We start from the raw sequence: 16,291 nt of genomic DNA, 5'->3' as shown, positions 1-16,291 counted from the left end.
GTGAAACAGGTGTGCCTTTAGAATTATTCTGCTTCACTTGTTAAGACAGATATACCTGAGAAAACCACCTCCTACTCACACACAAATTATCACACTTGAATGCACAGAAAAAACTATTGTCAGTTTCTGGTTCACTCTGTTTTATGACTTCAAGCTGCTTGTAGAGTGTTTAAAAAGCCTTGCAGTATAGTCACAAGCAGATATCCATGTTTCAGTGGTAAGTTGATCAAGAATCATTGCCAAATCAAAGGCATTTGTAACTTTTCAGGGTGCTATTTTGACATAAAGTGTTCCAATTCAAAAACCTTCACACGTTTACAAGTTTGAAAATAAAAGGAAACCATGCCACTTAAAACTGTAGAATAATCTCGATGAATGATATAGTATACAAACAGTTTTAAAAATTATAGTAGTATATATAAAGGATGATTACATGTATTCTCACAGTACAGGAAAACAAAACACAAAGCCATCAAAACTATAAACGCCACCAAACAAAGAGAAAGCCTAATAATTAATCGTATCAACTTTTATTATATCTCTCCCAAAATTGTGATAATCAGATATCTATAACACACAAATTTCTAGAACTTTTTTGAAACAATTTCAACAAGTCAGGTTATACAGCATCTTTATTCTCACCTTGGTAAGAATAGTTCTCCTTAAAAGAACCATGTTTTAAGACCAGAAAAGTCCTAAAAGGATTACATAAAAGCCCCAACGTTTTAGCCTATTAGAAAACAAAGTTCTTGAACCCTCTTGTTGAGAGAAAATCACATCAAGTCATTGTATGTTAATGCCCCCAGTCATTTGTTGTTAGCTGGCAGTTTTGCATGTTTTTCCCATTAGTTGGAGCTCTTTTGGAAAGTCTACACTTTGCTTCAGGGTGCAACAACAAACGTACGCTGGGACAGTTAAATACTTTATACAAGCAGTTTGATTGGGCTGCGTCTTCAATGTTGCTTTATAGAAAATACATCGCTTTGTTTGCTTAAGACTGTGGGCTGTTTTTGTAAATGAAAAGGTGTGCTGAAACAGAAATGCAGATTTTGAAGAGCTATACAATGACCTCATTGCCATTCCTGTCATGATCGGAGTTAATCCCTCAGACCGTCTCCTATCCTTAGACATGATCTAAACATTTCCCGGCCATTTTTATTTTGACAAAGCACTGCAAAGGTTTAGTTGTGCATGGACGATTCTGGCTTGCTGAAAGGGTTTTTACACTCCTTCTCACCCACAAAAAGGTTTTTTTTTGTTACTGTACTGTGATTTGAAATGTGATGGTCTTCTGTGCAACGTATTACACGCTCACAGATCATCTCCAGTCCCTACAGTAATAAACAAGGGTCTTCTCTTAGGAAGACCAGCACTTTTTTTGCTCTGAGGATATCTGAGCACAGCAGAGATATGCCATTATCCATGCTGCCAGGGATATGATCTACATCTAATAAATAATGAAGAAGCAGTGAATAATGGAATGCCAGTATTGCAGCATTTCAGAGTGCAAAGCAGATTGATGAACTGAAGCTGCATGCATGCTACCGGAGCCACACAGGTGTAAGTCAGGCATTTAACTCTCGGTGTTGAGCAGCAGAGGAGTGTGAATGCACGGTGTAACCCAGAAATTGCTTGTTTAACTATAAATGAGGCTGCCGATGCTGCCAAAAATAAAAAAAATCAATAGTCTTTAAGTTTCAAGACTTTTTTTCCACTAACATAACATACACATCACTTTAGTTATTGTGATTCTACTACTTTTTAGAAATAATCATATTTTCCTCTTGCTTTTGCATTTTTTTAACAATAAAAGGCATATACTAATTCAAGTCATCACCGTTTTCCTGTTCCAACATTTTTTATTTAGTAGTATAAACATATTAGCATATTATGTTTTGATAAATATTTAATTTTTTTTCTCATATTGTGGCATATTTGAAATGCTCCTGCAGAGTCCAAAGATTTGATCGCAGAATCTGTTTCATCACTTTCCAATGTTTTTGCTTTTGTTTCCATTCTAGATTTTAAGATGGAAAAAATGGTGTGCAAATGGGAAACCATGAACATCTCCGTATGATAAATCTGCAGTACTTTTTTTTTTTTTTACTTTGTCTTAAAGTATATTTTTGCCTTTTGCCTAAAGGAGGTTTAAGTGCCTATTTGTGTGGTACATTTGTAGCCTAAGGCAGTAATTGACGATACATCTGTAAATAAGCTTGATATATGTGTGAAAATAAAAGAGGACCAATCGTTTTCGACCTTTTTTCTATGTTTGTTTTCTTTCTCTCTTCCTTTCTTTCCACTTAGTGGTTACATGGAATTGAGTTGGTTTGTTTTGAAGGTTGGCTTTTGGTTTTACTTAGATGGCTATGTGGCATTTGTGGCAGTTTTATGCAACTATGACACATAATTATCAGGCTAGAGTTTTTTTTGTAATTATTTTTATTCAGTTTAGAATAACAAAGTCATCTTGAGCTTTTTAATTGGCTTGACACCATCTATATAGACTGGGACAATGTTGATCTAATAAAGCAGATAAGTCTTATTATTTAGGGTTCAGTTAAAGTGGTTCTTGTTTATGAAGCTCTCATCCAGTCCTTTGGTTTCCATTCTCCAGAGGGATATGATCATTAAAAGCTCATATTGTTTGGAACTATAAGAGTTGAAAATATGATGGCAAAAATAAATTCTTATTAGCTTTTATCTTTGCTTTGCTCTTTAATTACTTTCGTGCTTTCAGTATGTTATTGTTTTGTAACCATTTCTCTGCCTGTTTTCTTGCTTTTCATCGTTCCAGGTAATAAAGCTGTCATTTGACGAGTTCGATCTGGAGAGAGGCTATGACACGCTGACTGTGGGAGACGGAGGAAAGATAGGAGACACTCGGAGGGTACTCTATGTGTAAGCACCAGTAATAATTTCTCATCTGTACCAGTACAGAACAAGTTATAGGCAATCATACAGAAAACTGTAGACAGAGGCACTGTTCTGGAGGTATTTCTTTCAAATCTTAAACTGCCAATTGCTAATATTCTTGAATTTCCTGCATAATTCACCGAAATAAAATGGATAAAAAGATTATTTTACTGATGTATAGGTCATGCTTTGTCTTTGTAGACTTACTGGTACCAGCGTCCCTGATCTTATCGTGAGTTTGTCAAATCAGATGTGGCTACACCTGCAGTCAGACGACACAATTGGCTCTGCGGGGTTCAAGGCAATCTATGAAGGTATGCATTCTTTCTAAGGATTTCAAATCTCACCTTTTTTTTACTCTGAATCATGCACAAACATATGCAGTAGCATATCACGGCATTCGAGGGAAGCAGTTAATATATGGCAAATGGTTTGAAATGAAAAAGGTGTTATGGTAAACCTTAAAGTAATCATCTTTCTTAAAGATCAACACATCCTTACAAACTAGCCTGAATTTAAAAATACACTTGAAAACAGAAACCTCAATATCATAAGAGACGTTTGCATGTGTGAGAGGAATTATTTTTCTTTATTGTCATAACTGTTCACTTTAAATATCATCTAAGCATAATGCTTTTTACTTTGTGAGATTCCATGTAAGTAAATTTCCTGAGGGTGGGGATTGTGTGTATGTGTTATTCCTTGTGCCTTTAAGCGATGTCCTTTATGATGATATACTGTACATGCATTTTACAGACATTTTTAAAACAGTCTTCAGTTTTTGTTGTTCATTTTTATGGTAATGCAGTGCCAGTATTATAAGATTAATATTAAATATCCATTTTCCCAACCCCAAGCATGTTAAAGTTTAAACTAAAATGATTTATTTTAGTCTAGACTTCTCTTTGCCATGTAGCGTGACATAGAAGCCATGACCGAAGCAGAGGAGGAACAAAATGGAAGAATTATGTGCTCTGTGTTTATTTTGGTATGTTTACTGCAGTGATGTTATTGAAACTCCAAGATTGGGAACACGTAGGAACATATAATAACAGACTGTTCATGTGAGATGTAAAGAATGTGTCTCTTTATCCCAACATAAAGTCACAGTGACCATAATTTTGCTCCATAACTGACATTTCTTTTCTTTTTTCTTTTTTTTTTTTTTTGCTGGTCTTAAAGAATCTGGTTTGCAGTGAATAATACCTTAGCTGTAGCTTTCTGGTTACAATGCTTTAGTAGCAACAGTGAAATAAATTGAATACCATGAGCACCATCAAGTTTATTTCTGAGTAGCTAAGAAAAGAAATCATTTTCGCTTTAATAAATGGGTAACCAAGACAACAAAGAGTTGAAGACTAACCACGGCTTTGTGCTTTTAAAGGCATCATCCAAGCTTTAAATGTGGCTTAGTTGTAAAAAAGTGACCAGTCTGATCAAGCATAAATCAAGTATTTGAAACAAAGAATATTGAATTGTGAAGTCAAAATAAACAGTACAAAATGATTTCCTGCAGATGCTTCAGTTTTATATTTTTTCCCTCATCACAACCCGACATCTGCCTGTGGTGTTTTTATGTCTGTTCTTGCATGGGTATATGCGATACTGTCAAATGCAATAACGTCACCGTGTTATGCACTTTGATCAGCCTTACCCTCCTGAGTTGTCTTAGATTTTCAGCCCAAATCTGTGTCCGTTTTTATTTTTTTTTAAATGGCATCAGGCTCTGCTTCTTTTTCAGAGAAGCTTTTTTATATTTTGCTGCAAACATTTTGACCAGAGCTATTTGCTTTGAAAACGAAATTGCATTGCAAAAAATGAAGTTATTTTTCTGTTCTTCCACAGGACAATAGATTCTATCAAATCTTTGTAAAACTGGTATCGTATTTCACTCGGTTTTGCACATAACTGTTCTGATTTTATCTAATATCTTATGAGCATTGTTGCTGAACAAAACAACATCAGTCATCAAGGTTAAGTAAATGTGTTTACCTCAGTGTGCTAAATACAAATTACATTTGTTTTTTAAATTTATTCATTTATGAAAAATAAAAACAATGTGGCAATTAACTGCCACTGTGTGTTATGAGTTTGATTTAATCAGAAAAGCTGTAAACTCCAAATAATTATCTGCACAAAAGCAGTTATTTGCAAATAACATTTTTCTCTTTTCTTAAGTCAATTGAGGTAACTTTCTCTTCAATGAACCCAAAAATGTATCCATTTAAATTGTATAATAAGATGATGCGTCTTCAGTGTATGGCAAATCTGATTCAATCCGTAACTAGCTTCTTTACTTTGTGGTGAACTGTGCAAGTTTTGAAACAATAAAAAAGGAGGATGAATGATGCAACAAAAAGAGTGAGGCACTTAACAGCATAATGACAGACTTAACTTTGGGCTTAGGATCATTGAAATCCATCTTGACACTTGTCATCTGTGTGACAGAAAGCTGTGGGCCACAGATGCATTTAAGGCTTTTTTTAATATTCTCTTCCTGTGGGTGCTCTTGCATCCCAGCTGAGTTCAAAAGCAGAGAACTCGCATGCAAATACAAATGCATAACTTATATTGAGATGCTTGTCCGAAGCAGATCCAGGGGGTCAGTGGAGAAGAGAAGAATGTCACAAAATTTTTTTCTTCTAAATTTCTTACTGGTTCCAAAAACCTATGCCTGCGTGTGTCTGTGAGAATGTGTGTCTGTGAGAATGTGTGTGTGTGGGTGTGTGTGTGTGTGTGTGTGTGTGTGGTGTGTGTGTGTGTGTGTGTGTGTGTTAAGTAATCTGTTAATTTTGTGGGAGAGAGAGAAAGAAAGTTGATTTTTTTTTGGGTCCATCTGTCAGATAAAGTCAAGGTTTCAGTTTTTAAGGGTCTAATTAAGTTTTTAGGCTCTAATTAAGTTTTTTAGGCTCCTCCCAATTATTTGGAAATTGGGAGGAGAGAGAAGGGAAAGACATGCAGCAGATCACAGAATCTCCCTTTGCTGGTGGAGTGACATCATTCCACCACCAATTATCCTACTCTTTATTCTTACCTTGAAAACAAGAATAATTCCTGATTCACTTGTTTTTATCCCGTATATCAGGAGCATCCGACTGATTTCCATTTGGGGCCAGATAGAAAACGATAGTGGGAAAGAAATGTATCATAAATAGACGTAAACAACGGTTGTAATGTTCTGGTATTGTTGTGGCTTGTTTATTGTTGTCATGGCAACCGCCTACCAAGATGGCTGCCAGGTAAACAAAGAATACTGTAATCTATATTTTCAGTGTTTTTTTCTGGTTTGGTCACATGATCTGCAGACTGACAGACAGACTTTCAAGAAAACTTTCAATGCGGGTAAAACAGCAGGTCAATAGTGGTGGAACCAAAACCAGCTCTGTCTCAACTGTTTGCTGAAAGAACATGGAAGATGGTGAGGAATGTTTTAATAGAGAGCCTCCATCCTCATGTTTCATCAGTTTGAACCTCTGGGCTGATTAAGGCCTTATTGTTCCTCTGGTCACTAAGAACATCGATTAGACGTCATTTATTGACAGTACAATTATTATTCTTAACCAGATTAAAAGCATTTATCTGTGGAACGCTAAGTGAATGTATTGCTTGGTGCACATATTGTTGATATAGTTCAGGGATTCCATGGTTTTTATTGTCATACCACCACCGGCCACCAGGGGCCCCCAGCGTACCCAGCCCCAGGCCAGGGTGGCTCCAGGGTGGGACCTCATGTACGGAGAGAACAACCCCTGTTTCCAACGGTCGTATCATCATAAGGGATCTTTGGGCTGCACTTGGTCTGGTCCCTCACCTAGAACCCGTCTGCACTGGGCAGCAGAACTCCTAGGATCACTGGGACACGCAAACCCCCCCACCACAATAAGGTTGGTGGAGGGGGTTGTGTGTGTGTGCATGTGTGCGTGTGTGTGTGTTAGGAATTTTTTTTGGGGGCGACCAACTGACCTGACCTGCATGTTTTAAGAGACCGGAGCGCCCGGGAAAACCCACGCAAACACGGGGAGACCATGCAAACTCCACACAGAGGGTCTCTGTGAAGAGCAGCGCTAACCGCTGCGCCACTGTGCTGCCCACGTTTTTTCAATTGGGTGGGGAAGGCTTAGGCTTGTAAGTGTGTGTGTGTGTGTTAAGTAAAATGAGAGAGAGATAGAAAGTTGATTTTTTTTTTGGGTCCTGAATTCAAAGTTTTTAGGTCTAATTAAGTTTTTTAGGCTCCTCCCAATTATTTGGAAATTGGGAGGAGAGAGAAGGGAAAGACATGCAGCAGATTCCCCAGGACTGGGAATCAAACGCAGGTTGACAAGTTTTGACAAGTTTAGCCATAAAACACAGTAAAATGTGTTGGGAGTTTCTTTTTGGGGGCGATTTGCAGCGACCAACTGACCTGACCTGCATGTTTTAGGAGATGTGGGGGGGCGCCCGGGGAAAACCCACGCAAACACGGGGAGACCATGCAAACTCCACACAGAGGGTCTCTGTGAAGACGCAGCGCTAACCGCTGCGCCACCGTGCTGCCCATGTTTTTTCAATTGGGTGGGGAAGGGATCGAATTTGGGGGAAAAAAACGTAACTGCTGTAAATGTCCTGCTGTCGGAGCGTCGCATGGCGCCCCGAACGCAGACGCTACAACCTTCCTGCGTCTGATTCCAGTCCTCAGTCTCTCTTGCATGTCTTGCTCCTTCTCTAATTGCCTTCACTCTTTTGTTTTTTTTGACTTCTTCAGTCGCAGAGTGTTACGAATTTTTTTCCAGATTGAAAATTTAGACTTTCTCTTCTCACCCTCCTGCATGGTGTCAGTGTGTGGATGGTCCAACTCTTCCATGCCAGATTCGCCAGGGATCTCCGTGGATTCTTGGTCCGTGGAACAAGCTCCTCCAGAAAGCTCCTCCTCCAAAGAATCCTCTTGACTGGAAACTTGGACCAGGTTGAGTTGGATTAGAGAACTTACCTCCTTCTCTTGGGAACCATCCTTCTCTTGTCTCAGCAGGTCAGAAATGACTTGGAAAGAGCCAGACAGATCCTGTCTGGCTCTTTCCAAGTCATTTTGCAGACAAGTCACCTGCTGTTGGTACTGCTCTGTTAGTTGTATCAAAGCAGTGATGTCCGTCTCGTATCGGCAGCTGAGCTCTTTGTACCTACCGTCAGCCTCCTGCAACTCATCCTGGGCGCTGCTGACCTTCTCCTGCAGGATGTTAACCTCGTTTCTCGGCTCCGATGGTGTCGAGCATCGCCTTGTCCTCCTCGGATTTCTGTTGAGGACTTTCTCTCTCCTGTGTGAGCTGCTGCTGCAGTTTTCTAACTTGCTGTTTTAGGGCACAAAACGTTCTTTCCTGGAGAAGCTGCTCTCTGTTACCAAGGGACATTGTCTGTTGCTTGATCCTCTGCCGATACGACTCGTTCTGCTGCTGCAGTTTTGCAACTTGCTGTTGCAGGGCAGAAAAGGAGCTCAGGTCCTTGTACGAAGTCTGAAGTGCGTCCATTTCTTCCTGGAGGCCCTTACTCTTCTCTCTCTCTCGCTCCAGCTCTGCCTCCAGGTGGGCCAGTCGCTGGTGGTCTTCATACCTTCCAGCTCTCTCCATCTCCAGGAGGGAGCTCAGCCTACCGATTTCCCCGTGGGAGGCATTGGGCTGCACAGGAGGGAACCCGCCTTGGTGGTTCTGCTGGGCTTCCCTTCTCCCGTGGGGTCCAATCAGTTCAAAGTTGAATCTCGGTGAACGATGAGACATTTTTTCTCCTAATGCTTTCGCTAAAATCGTCGTTTGGAAAACTCCTTAAAGAGCTTTGCGAGCGTCTGAACAAGTCAGGGGTATTGCAAGCAATGACAAATTTGCAGAATTGTGTCACATACAATTCTCCAGTTGATGACATCACTGATGGCATCGGCTGTGACATCACAGAATCTCCCTTTGCTGGTGGAGTGACATCATTCCACCACCAATTATCCTACTCTTTATTCTTTACCTTGAAAACAAGAATAATTCCTGATTCACTTGTTTTTAACTCGTATATCAGGAGCATCCGACTGATTTCCATTTGGGGCCAGATAGAAAACGATAGTGGGAAAGAAAATGTATCATAAATAGACGTAAACAACGGTTGTAATGTTCTGGTATTGTTGTGGCTTGTTTATTGTTGTCATGGCAACCGCCTACCAAGATGGCTGCCAGGTAAAACAAAGAATACTGTAATCTATATTTTCAGTGTTTTTTCTGGTTTGGTCACATGATCTGCAGACTGACAGACAGACTTTCAAGAAAACTTTCAATGGCGGGTAAAACAGCAGGTCAATAGTGGTGGAACCAAAACCAGCTCTGTCTCAACTGTTTGCTGAAAGAACATGGAAGATGGTGAGGAATGTTTTAATAGAGAGCCTCCATCCTCATGTTTCATCAGTTTGAACCTCTGGGCTGATTAAGGCCTTATTGTTCCTCTGGTCACTAAGAACATTGATTAGACGTTTTATTGACAGTACAATTATTATTCTTAACCAGATTAAAAGCATTATCTGTGGAACGCTAAGTGTATGTATTGCTTGGTGCACATATTGTTGATATAGTTCAGGGATTCAAAGGTTTTTATTGTCATACCACCGGCCACCAGGGGCTCCCCAGCGTGCCCCAGCCCCAGGCCAGGGTGGCTCCAGGGTGGGACCTCATATACGGAGAGCCAATGGAGGGGATTTGTGTGTGTGTGTGCGTGTGTGTGTGTGTGTGTTAAGGAAGTTTCTTTTTGGGGGCGATTTGCAGCGATCAACTGACCTGAGGAGAAGTGGGGGAACCAGAGCGCCCGGGGAAAACCCACGCAAACACGGGGAGACCATGCAAACTCCACACAGAGGGTCTCTGTGAAGACAGCGCTAACCGCTGCGCCACCGTGCTGCCCACATTTTTTAATTGGGTGGGGAAGGCTTGGTTAGGCTTGTGGTGTGTGTGTGTGTGTGTGTGTGTGTGTGTGTGTGTGTTTCCACTTATTGTTTTGTCTTTCACAATTAAAACAAAATTGCACTGCAATTACCCTGATGGCAATTAACTGTAAGAAGGGAAGCAATTAAATAAATTTCTCACAGGTTGCCGCTACGTCACTGCACAGCTGAGTGATATTGAAAACTCCTCTTGATATAATATGTTAATGGAGTTCCAAGATTTGATAAAAATGTTTGCATTGAGACAATAGATTTTATATCGAAACTAAAATACATACAAATATCCATTTTACAGTGCCTTGTAAAAGTTGTAATACAACTTAAAATTGATACTTTTCACAATGTTACATCCTAAAAATGTCAATAGATTTTAATGTGAGGTGGAATGATAATTATTTGTATTTTTTTTCTATCATAAGAGTGTGTGAAATGAATTTAGACTCTTTCCCGTCAAGGTAAAAAAATTGTAAAACCTCCTGTTTGGCGTGTTTGAAGCTGGACGTTTTTTTTACTAACTTTAGAAATCTAAACACTGACATGTTTGCCTTTTCGACTGCCAGCTCAGCCATGCTATTATTGCACACAACGCTTGTAGTAAAGAACATACTTTTTACATATATTTTTTTATTATGGCTTGAATATCGAAACACTGCTTTATTACTTTATCCCTGACCTTTCTAATTCTGTTTTCTCACTAATGTTCTCTCAACCACCTCTGAGACCTCTATAGAACCATTTACATATATAACAGCTTATAATGAAATTAAATGATGAACAGTTGGAGGGGTAACTGGTCCTGGTCCAATCTGGTGATTTCAGAAGACAGATGGTTTCACTGGGTTTTTCCTTAGGGGACTGAAACTGTAGCGAATAACTGAATACAAATTTGTGCCAAACTTGTTGGATTTTTATTTGCAACTTATAAAATGAAACTAGGAAATAAAACATATTCTGGTTCACAGTTTGGCTCTAAGTTCTAAGTCTTTCACATAAAATCTGTTTGTGGTTGTAAAATGGCAAAATGCAATGAAGCTTATGAGCTATTTATTTTGCCGCAACATGTTTAAAAGACAAAAATACACTCTTTTTGCTATCTGACTTGCTGTCCAGAGTTTTCAGGATGGAAAAAATTGCATATTTTTTCAGAAATCAACAGAGGAGGTTGTGGTGATCCTGGAGTGCCTGTATTTGGTCGTCGTAGTGGCGATCGCTTTCAGCACGGTGACGTCTTGACCTTCTTTTGCCAGTCGGCTTTTGAGCTGGTGGGAGAAAAAACCATCACATGCCAACACAATAACCAGTGGTCTGGAAACAAACCCAGTTGTGTGTGTAAGTAAACACACTTTTATAAGGCCTGTTATTTGCACCTTTGTGTTTACTTGTCTTTGTGAACTTACTTGCATTGTCGAAAATGTATCATTCTTTTCCACTTCTCTTTTTGTAGTTTCTTGCTTCTTCAACTTCACTGCTCCGTCAGGGACCGTGTTGTCCCCAAACTACCCAGAGGAGTATGGTAACAACCTGAACTGCGTATGGTTGATTATATCTGAGCCGGGCAGTCGAATACATCTCTTCTTCTCTGACTTTGACCTGGAGCCACAGTTTGATTGGCTGGTAGTTAAAGATGAAGGTAATTATCTCCTAATAACTTTATGCATTTTTCTCATTTAATTGCTACAGTTTCATAATCAGTCGAAAGATTTTAAATTTAAGCCTCCAGTTAAGTTTTGATGAGTTACAGCTGAAACATAAATGGCCATGTGAAAAAATAAATAAATTAAATATTTAAGTGATCACTTTTTCATCTTGTATTTCCGAGGAGGCAATGTAAACTGCAGTGGGTTATCGTAAAAAAAAAAAAAAAAGAAAAATGACTGGTCAATAACCCAAACTGAAAGATAATTGCTATTTTATGTTTTATTTCATCAGATTGATCATTTTCTCACCTCATGTAAAACACAGAGCAATTATATTGTTGTTCCACATTTCAGAGTTATTGATTTAGCAGGTTCGAGTTAAGCTCCTGCTTGACTGGCAGGATGAAGTTATGTTTAATTGACTGTCAGTAAATCTCTGCATCTTCAGGGATTTTATTTTTTCTTTCGTTGCTTCCTTCTGTGTTTCTTTGTCTCTTTCTTTCCTTCTGACTTTCTCTCAGCTTCTTGTCACTGGTAATGTATGACTGTTCTGTGTCACAGACAAGTTTTGGACAGAACATGTCAATAATTTGAATGATATGAAATTGCATCATATCATTCAAATGATATGTAAAAATTATTGCATTTTTTCACATTTTCTTTAATATGTAAAAGTAACATTTTAAGTTTATTAGTTACATTTATAATTAGGCATTTTTAAATTTTAAAACATAAGGATAAATGTAATCATAAATAGTTCAAATAAGACACTAAAAGCATTTAGTGGTGCAGTATTAGAAGCTAGTTTGACTTGACTTTGGTCATTGACCTGATGCAACATTTGATGGATAAGTCCCATTAAATAGTTCCTGATTAGTCTGCTTTTTGTGGGGTTTGAGTATTGATTTACATTTAAATGGCGCACTAAAGGAGGACAGATGGGATATTGTATTTTAAAGGAATGAAATAGGGGGGATTGGGATTACTGTTGGAGCGAGGGATTGGGGCGTAATTATGTTATAAAACAGAAAATTTACGGGAAAATACTAATACAAGGACACAGTGGGAAAGAATGGTTAAATATGGTAGGTTCCCGGCCAAAACAGGAGACTTCAGAGGTATGTCATGCATTTGTAGGTACTAACCCAAAAAGAAACTACAGACTACAGGACTTGGAGAAGACAGGTTAGCTTTTTTTTTTAATTTATTTATTATTAAATTGCCTTTATGTGTTGTTTTGTGAGCATTCAACTATAACTTAACATTGTAGATGCAACTTAACAGAAGTAAAGTAGTAACCTGTTGAGGATTGCCCATGGCAGCTTAGCCCAGGGATATGACAGAAGTGTTTTAGATGTGTTTACTTCACGCTCCTGATTTAACCTCACCACAGAGACTAATTCAATATTTTAGACTAATTTTAGATTTTTTCATCTCTTTCAGTAGCGTTACTTAAACAGGGCCGGCGACCTGGGTGTTTGTGTTCGCTCCCTCGTGGTCGTTATGACTTTCTCAGCATGTCAGTGTTCTGCCAACAAGCCATTGTTTGATCCAGGAGTGTTGAAAGAACTAAAACATGCAGGATGCCGACCCTTAAGGACTGACTTCGGTTACCCCCTAAAGATACTTGCTTTTTTTTTTTTTGTTCTAAATAAAAATTAAAAGATAAAAAATATAATCAGATGTTGTAAAGAAAATAAATAGTTCTTATTATTGTACATGGAAACAAAGATTTTCATCATTAACTTTGAGTTCACATAAAAGCAAAACCTACCAATAAACAATTAGCAACAAGTAGCATTAAAGTGTAGGATTTATGTGCAATATAGTCATTTACATAAAATTTTAAATAAACAGTTGAAATTGAATTAACTTTAAATAAAACATTGAGAAGTGCTTCTCAGAGGAGTTAGGGCGCATTGGCTGTCTGACTCCCTTGCAGGGATTATCCTGATGTGGTGAATGGATTTGTGAAGGACTTATATCACATTAGTCTATAGATCTTAGGCTTCACATTTAGGTTAGTCTGTGCATATGCTGAGATGGGTTGAGTTAAAAAGTATCGAAACCACTTGGATGTATAAGTCCTCAAGTTGTTTATCTTAAATCATAATATTTATGTCTGAAAAATAGTATCACTTATGACAATGGCAAAAAAGTCATCATCAGCCAGCTTCCATCTGTTCTTCAGTCTTTTAGGCATATTTGTAGATATAAAATCTTTATTTGTATATTGGGTACACTACACATCTCTGGACTGATACAGACCTTCTGGGCTCTGTTCTGATCCTTCCCTTGTTGTTTCATTGTGTTCCTCAATAAATCCGTTGCTTATGTTTGGATCACAATTTGAATAAATGGTCAGATGCTCAGACACAAATGTGTCATAAAGAATGGAGATGATGAAGAGCTGTGCGGGCCCTTATTGGGAGTTTTAGGGCACCCTCTAGTGCACCGTAAATTGTAACAGAGGCTAATCTTTAAGTCACTAAAACCATGTAACTCCACATGGAAACCATTTTTACTGTGGTGACAGAATTGTCCAGGACTTTACAGTTCAGGACAGATCCAGCTGTAATAAAATGAACCAGCAAAATGATGCAATAACTGGATAAAACTTTTAATACATTTTTGTTTGTGCTCCAAATACAACATTTGGAGTTGAAAGTATCAATCCAAAAACATTTTAAATCTAGATCAAGCTGGTTAAGGGATTTGCAAAGCATCTGCCTGAGCATAAACCATAATCTTTCTGTCTGCGCATGAGCATTAATCAAATAAGATTTTAAAACCAACATTGTAAACATCCATTGTCTATGATTTTGTTACTATCTTTCAAACACAAATGTTCAGTTGGGAACATGTTGTTTTGATCATCAGTTTGTAAAATTAAGCATAAACAGATAAAACACAAGCTCAGCAGACACTTTATTAAGCACACCTGTTCAATTATTCGTTAACACAAAAAGGGATTTAGGCGATTATTATGTCAGCTTCTCCGTATATTTGTACATTAATACTTCAAACTCGTGAAGACCATCGTGCTCCAGTACCATCCACTCCACCAATACTTTACTGAGCTCTGGCTGAATTTAAGATTTATCTCATTGTAATGTGCAGCTGAGAAGTCAGCAAATCTCACCCAAAAGCCCAGGATTTTATCAGGACTCTGCTTTCTGTGGGTTGAAACTGTCTAATTGCCTCAGAGTACAAACTGAGTTGATGACGAAAATTTAAATAGTAGACATTGGCGAAGGACAAACTCTTTTCTGAGTTTTCTTCTGCTCTTTTTTCTCTGTGTAGGATCACATTGTTTTTGACCATTTCTGGATTCCTTTTTATGTCTGGGATGATTTTTATTTCTCACAAGAGCACTGTCAGAGGTTTTCGTTCCACTGAAATTTGTCAAAATCTCACTGGATGTCAATAATTATTTTTCTTATTCTGACCTACATCAGATGGACATAATTTTGAGATGACTACAAAATAATTACTTTCACTTGATCGCTGCTTTGGCTTGTGCGTACTTGTCTGATGTAAGTGCAAGCCACATAGTCAGATGAGCTTGTGTAACAACTTCAGCATTCCTGAGGGACAAATGGCACAATCTTGGCAATCTACAGCCACTGGCCAGTATGTATTGTTGGGATTATTGGGCCATATATCTAGTGTTCACTGCACATCGATTATCAAAATTTTATTTATTTGTTGATGGGAAGAAATAATTTCACATTTACATATTTAATTCTCTGGATTACTGAAATATGTTGATTGCAGTTGGATTGTGTGGTTAACAAATCTGTGCTTTCAGAAGCTCTATTCCGCAGGGTAAAATGTTGGATCCAACACTCAGTCTTCTACTTCGAATATTCTCTCAGGTCCTTTGAGTAAACAGATCGTTCCCTTTGGAATATTCACTTCATGAATTGTCAGCTTGTGAAAATGTCACTGTGATTATGTCTGGAGGTTTTGATGTTGACATGGCACACAACCACAACGCCTCTGAAGCCACATAGTTCAAGCAGTCTGTGTGAGCATCCAAATCAGAAATGTTGTTTTAATCTAATGTAACAACCAGGTTGTCTGGTTTATGTTAAAAATTTGAAAAGAGTTAGCATTTCATATCACTCACTCTTCATTTCACATTGCAAAAATTTGATTCTGAATAATTTATTGTGAAGTCTTGTGACAACATTCCTGTTACTGAGTATACTAGATGCATAATACTATGGTATTAGTATCAAAGATGTGAAGTTTTGTGTACTTTATGAAATTTCACAGGGAAATGTAGTTCCCTGGTCGTCCTATCAGTAGCCTGGTAAAAACAATTCTCTTTTTCTACGCTGTACATCGAAACAATTACTTGCTTTAGGTATTGACTGTGCTGAAGTTTCAAATTTTATCCAGTAGATAATGTTTCGGTATGACACATGTGAAACACCAGTTATGTAATATACCAATTTGATGCTATGAAGCTTACTGGAAATTGTATGCTCTATAAACAGCCATTCTCCTCTGAGCAATGTGCCAAACGTAACAAAATGGTTCTTAATGTCAAATTAGCATTTGGAAACATGGCCAACAGGGACTAAATGGCTTTAAACAACAATCATGGCGGACCACGATTTTTAAACAGTGCAGAAAAGTTGCATTCTTCTGCTTTCGTCTCTTTGATTCGCCTGGTTGAAATGAAAGCCAAAGGAATTGAGTTCAATGAGAGAAATACCTGATGGAGATCTGAAGGAAAATGAAAATTAAGCGGAATTGCATGGGAAAGCAGTGGCCATGCTCCTCTACA

General features: G+C 38.2%; 1 protein-coding gene across 1 annotated transcript in view; it reads left to right on the top strand.

The window, feature by feature from the left end:
* The window catches only part of LOC129364073 (CUB and sushi domain-containing protein 1-like), a 386,251-nt gene that overhangs the window by 230,743 nt on the left and 139,217 nt on the right, over nucleotides 1-16,291 (top strand). The window contains exons 11-14 of the mRNA XM_055036496.1: nucleotides 2,798-2,901; nucleotides 3,118-3,230; nucleotides 11,003-11,185; nucleotides 11,301-11,486. Coding sequence (XP_054892471.1) covers nucleotides 2,798-2,901; nucleotides 3,118-3,230; nucleotides 11,003-11,185; nucleotides 11,301-11,486 — 586 coding nt within the window. The remainder of the gene's footprint in view (nucleotides 1-2,797; nucleotides 2,902-3,117; nucleotides 3,231-11,002; nucleotides 11,186-11,300; nucleotides 11,487-16,291) is intronic.

This window comes from Poeciliopsis prolifica, unplaced genomic scaffold, assembly GCF_027474105.1.
Source record: "Poeciliopsis prolifica strain line A6 unplaced genomic scaffold, Auburn_PproV2 SCAFFOLD011, whole genome shotgun sequence".
NCBI classification, from domain to species: Eukaryota; Metazoa; Chordata; class Actinopteri; order Cyprinodontiformes; family Poeciliidae; genus Poeciliopsis; species Poeciliopsis prolifica.
Note: the sequence above shows the minus strand (reverse complement) of the source record. Positions and strands in the feature narration are given on the sequence as shown.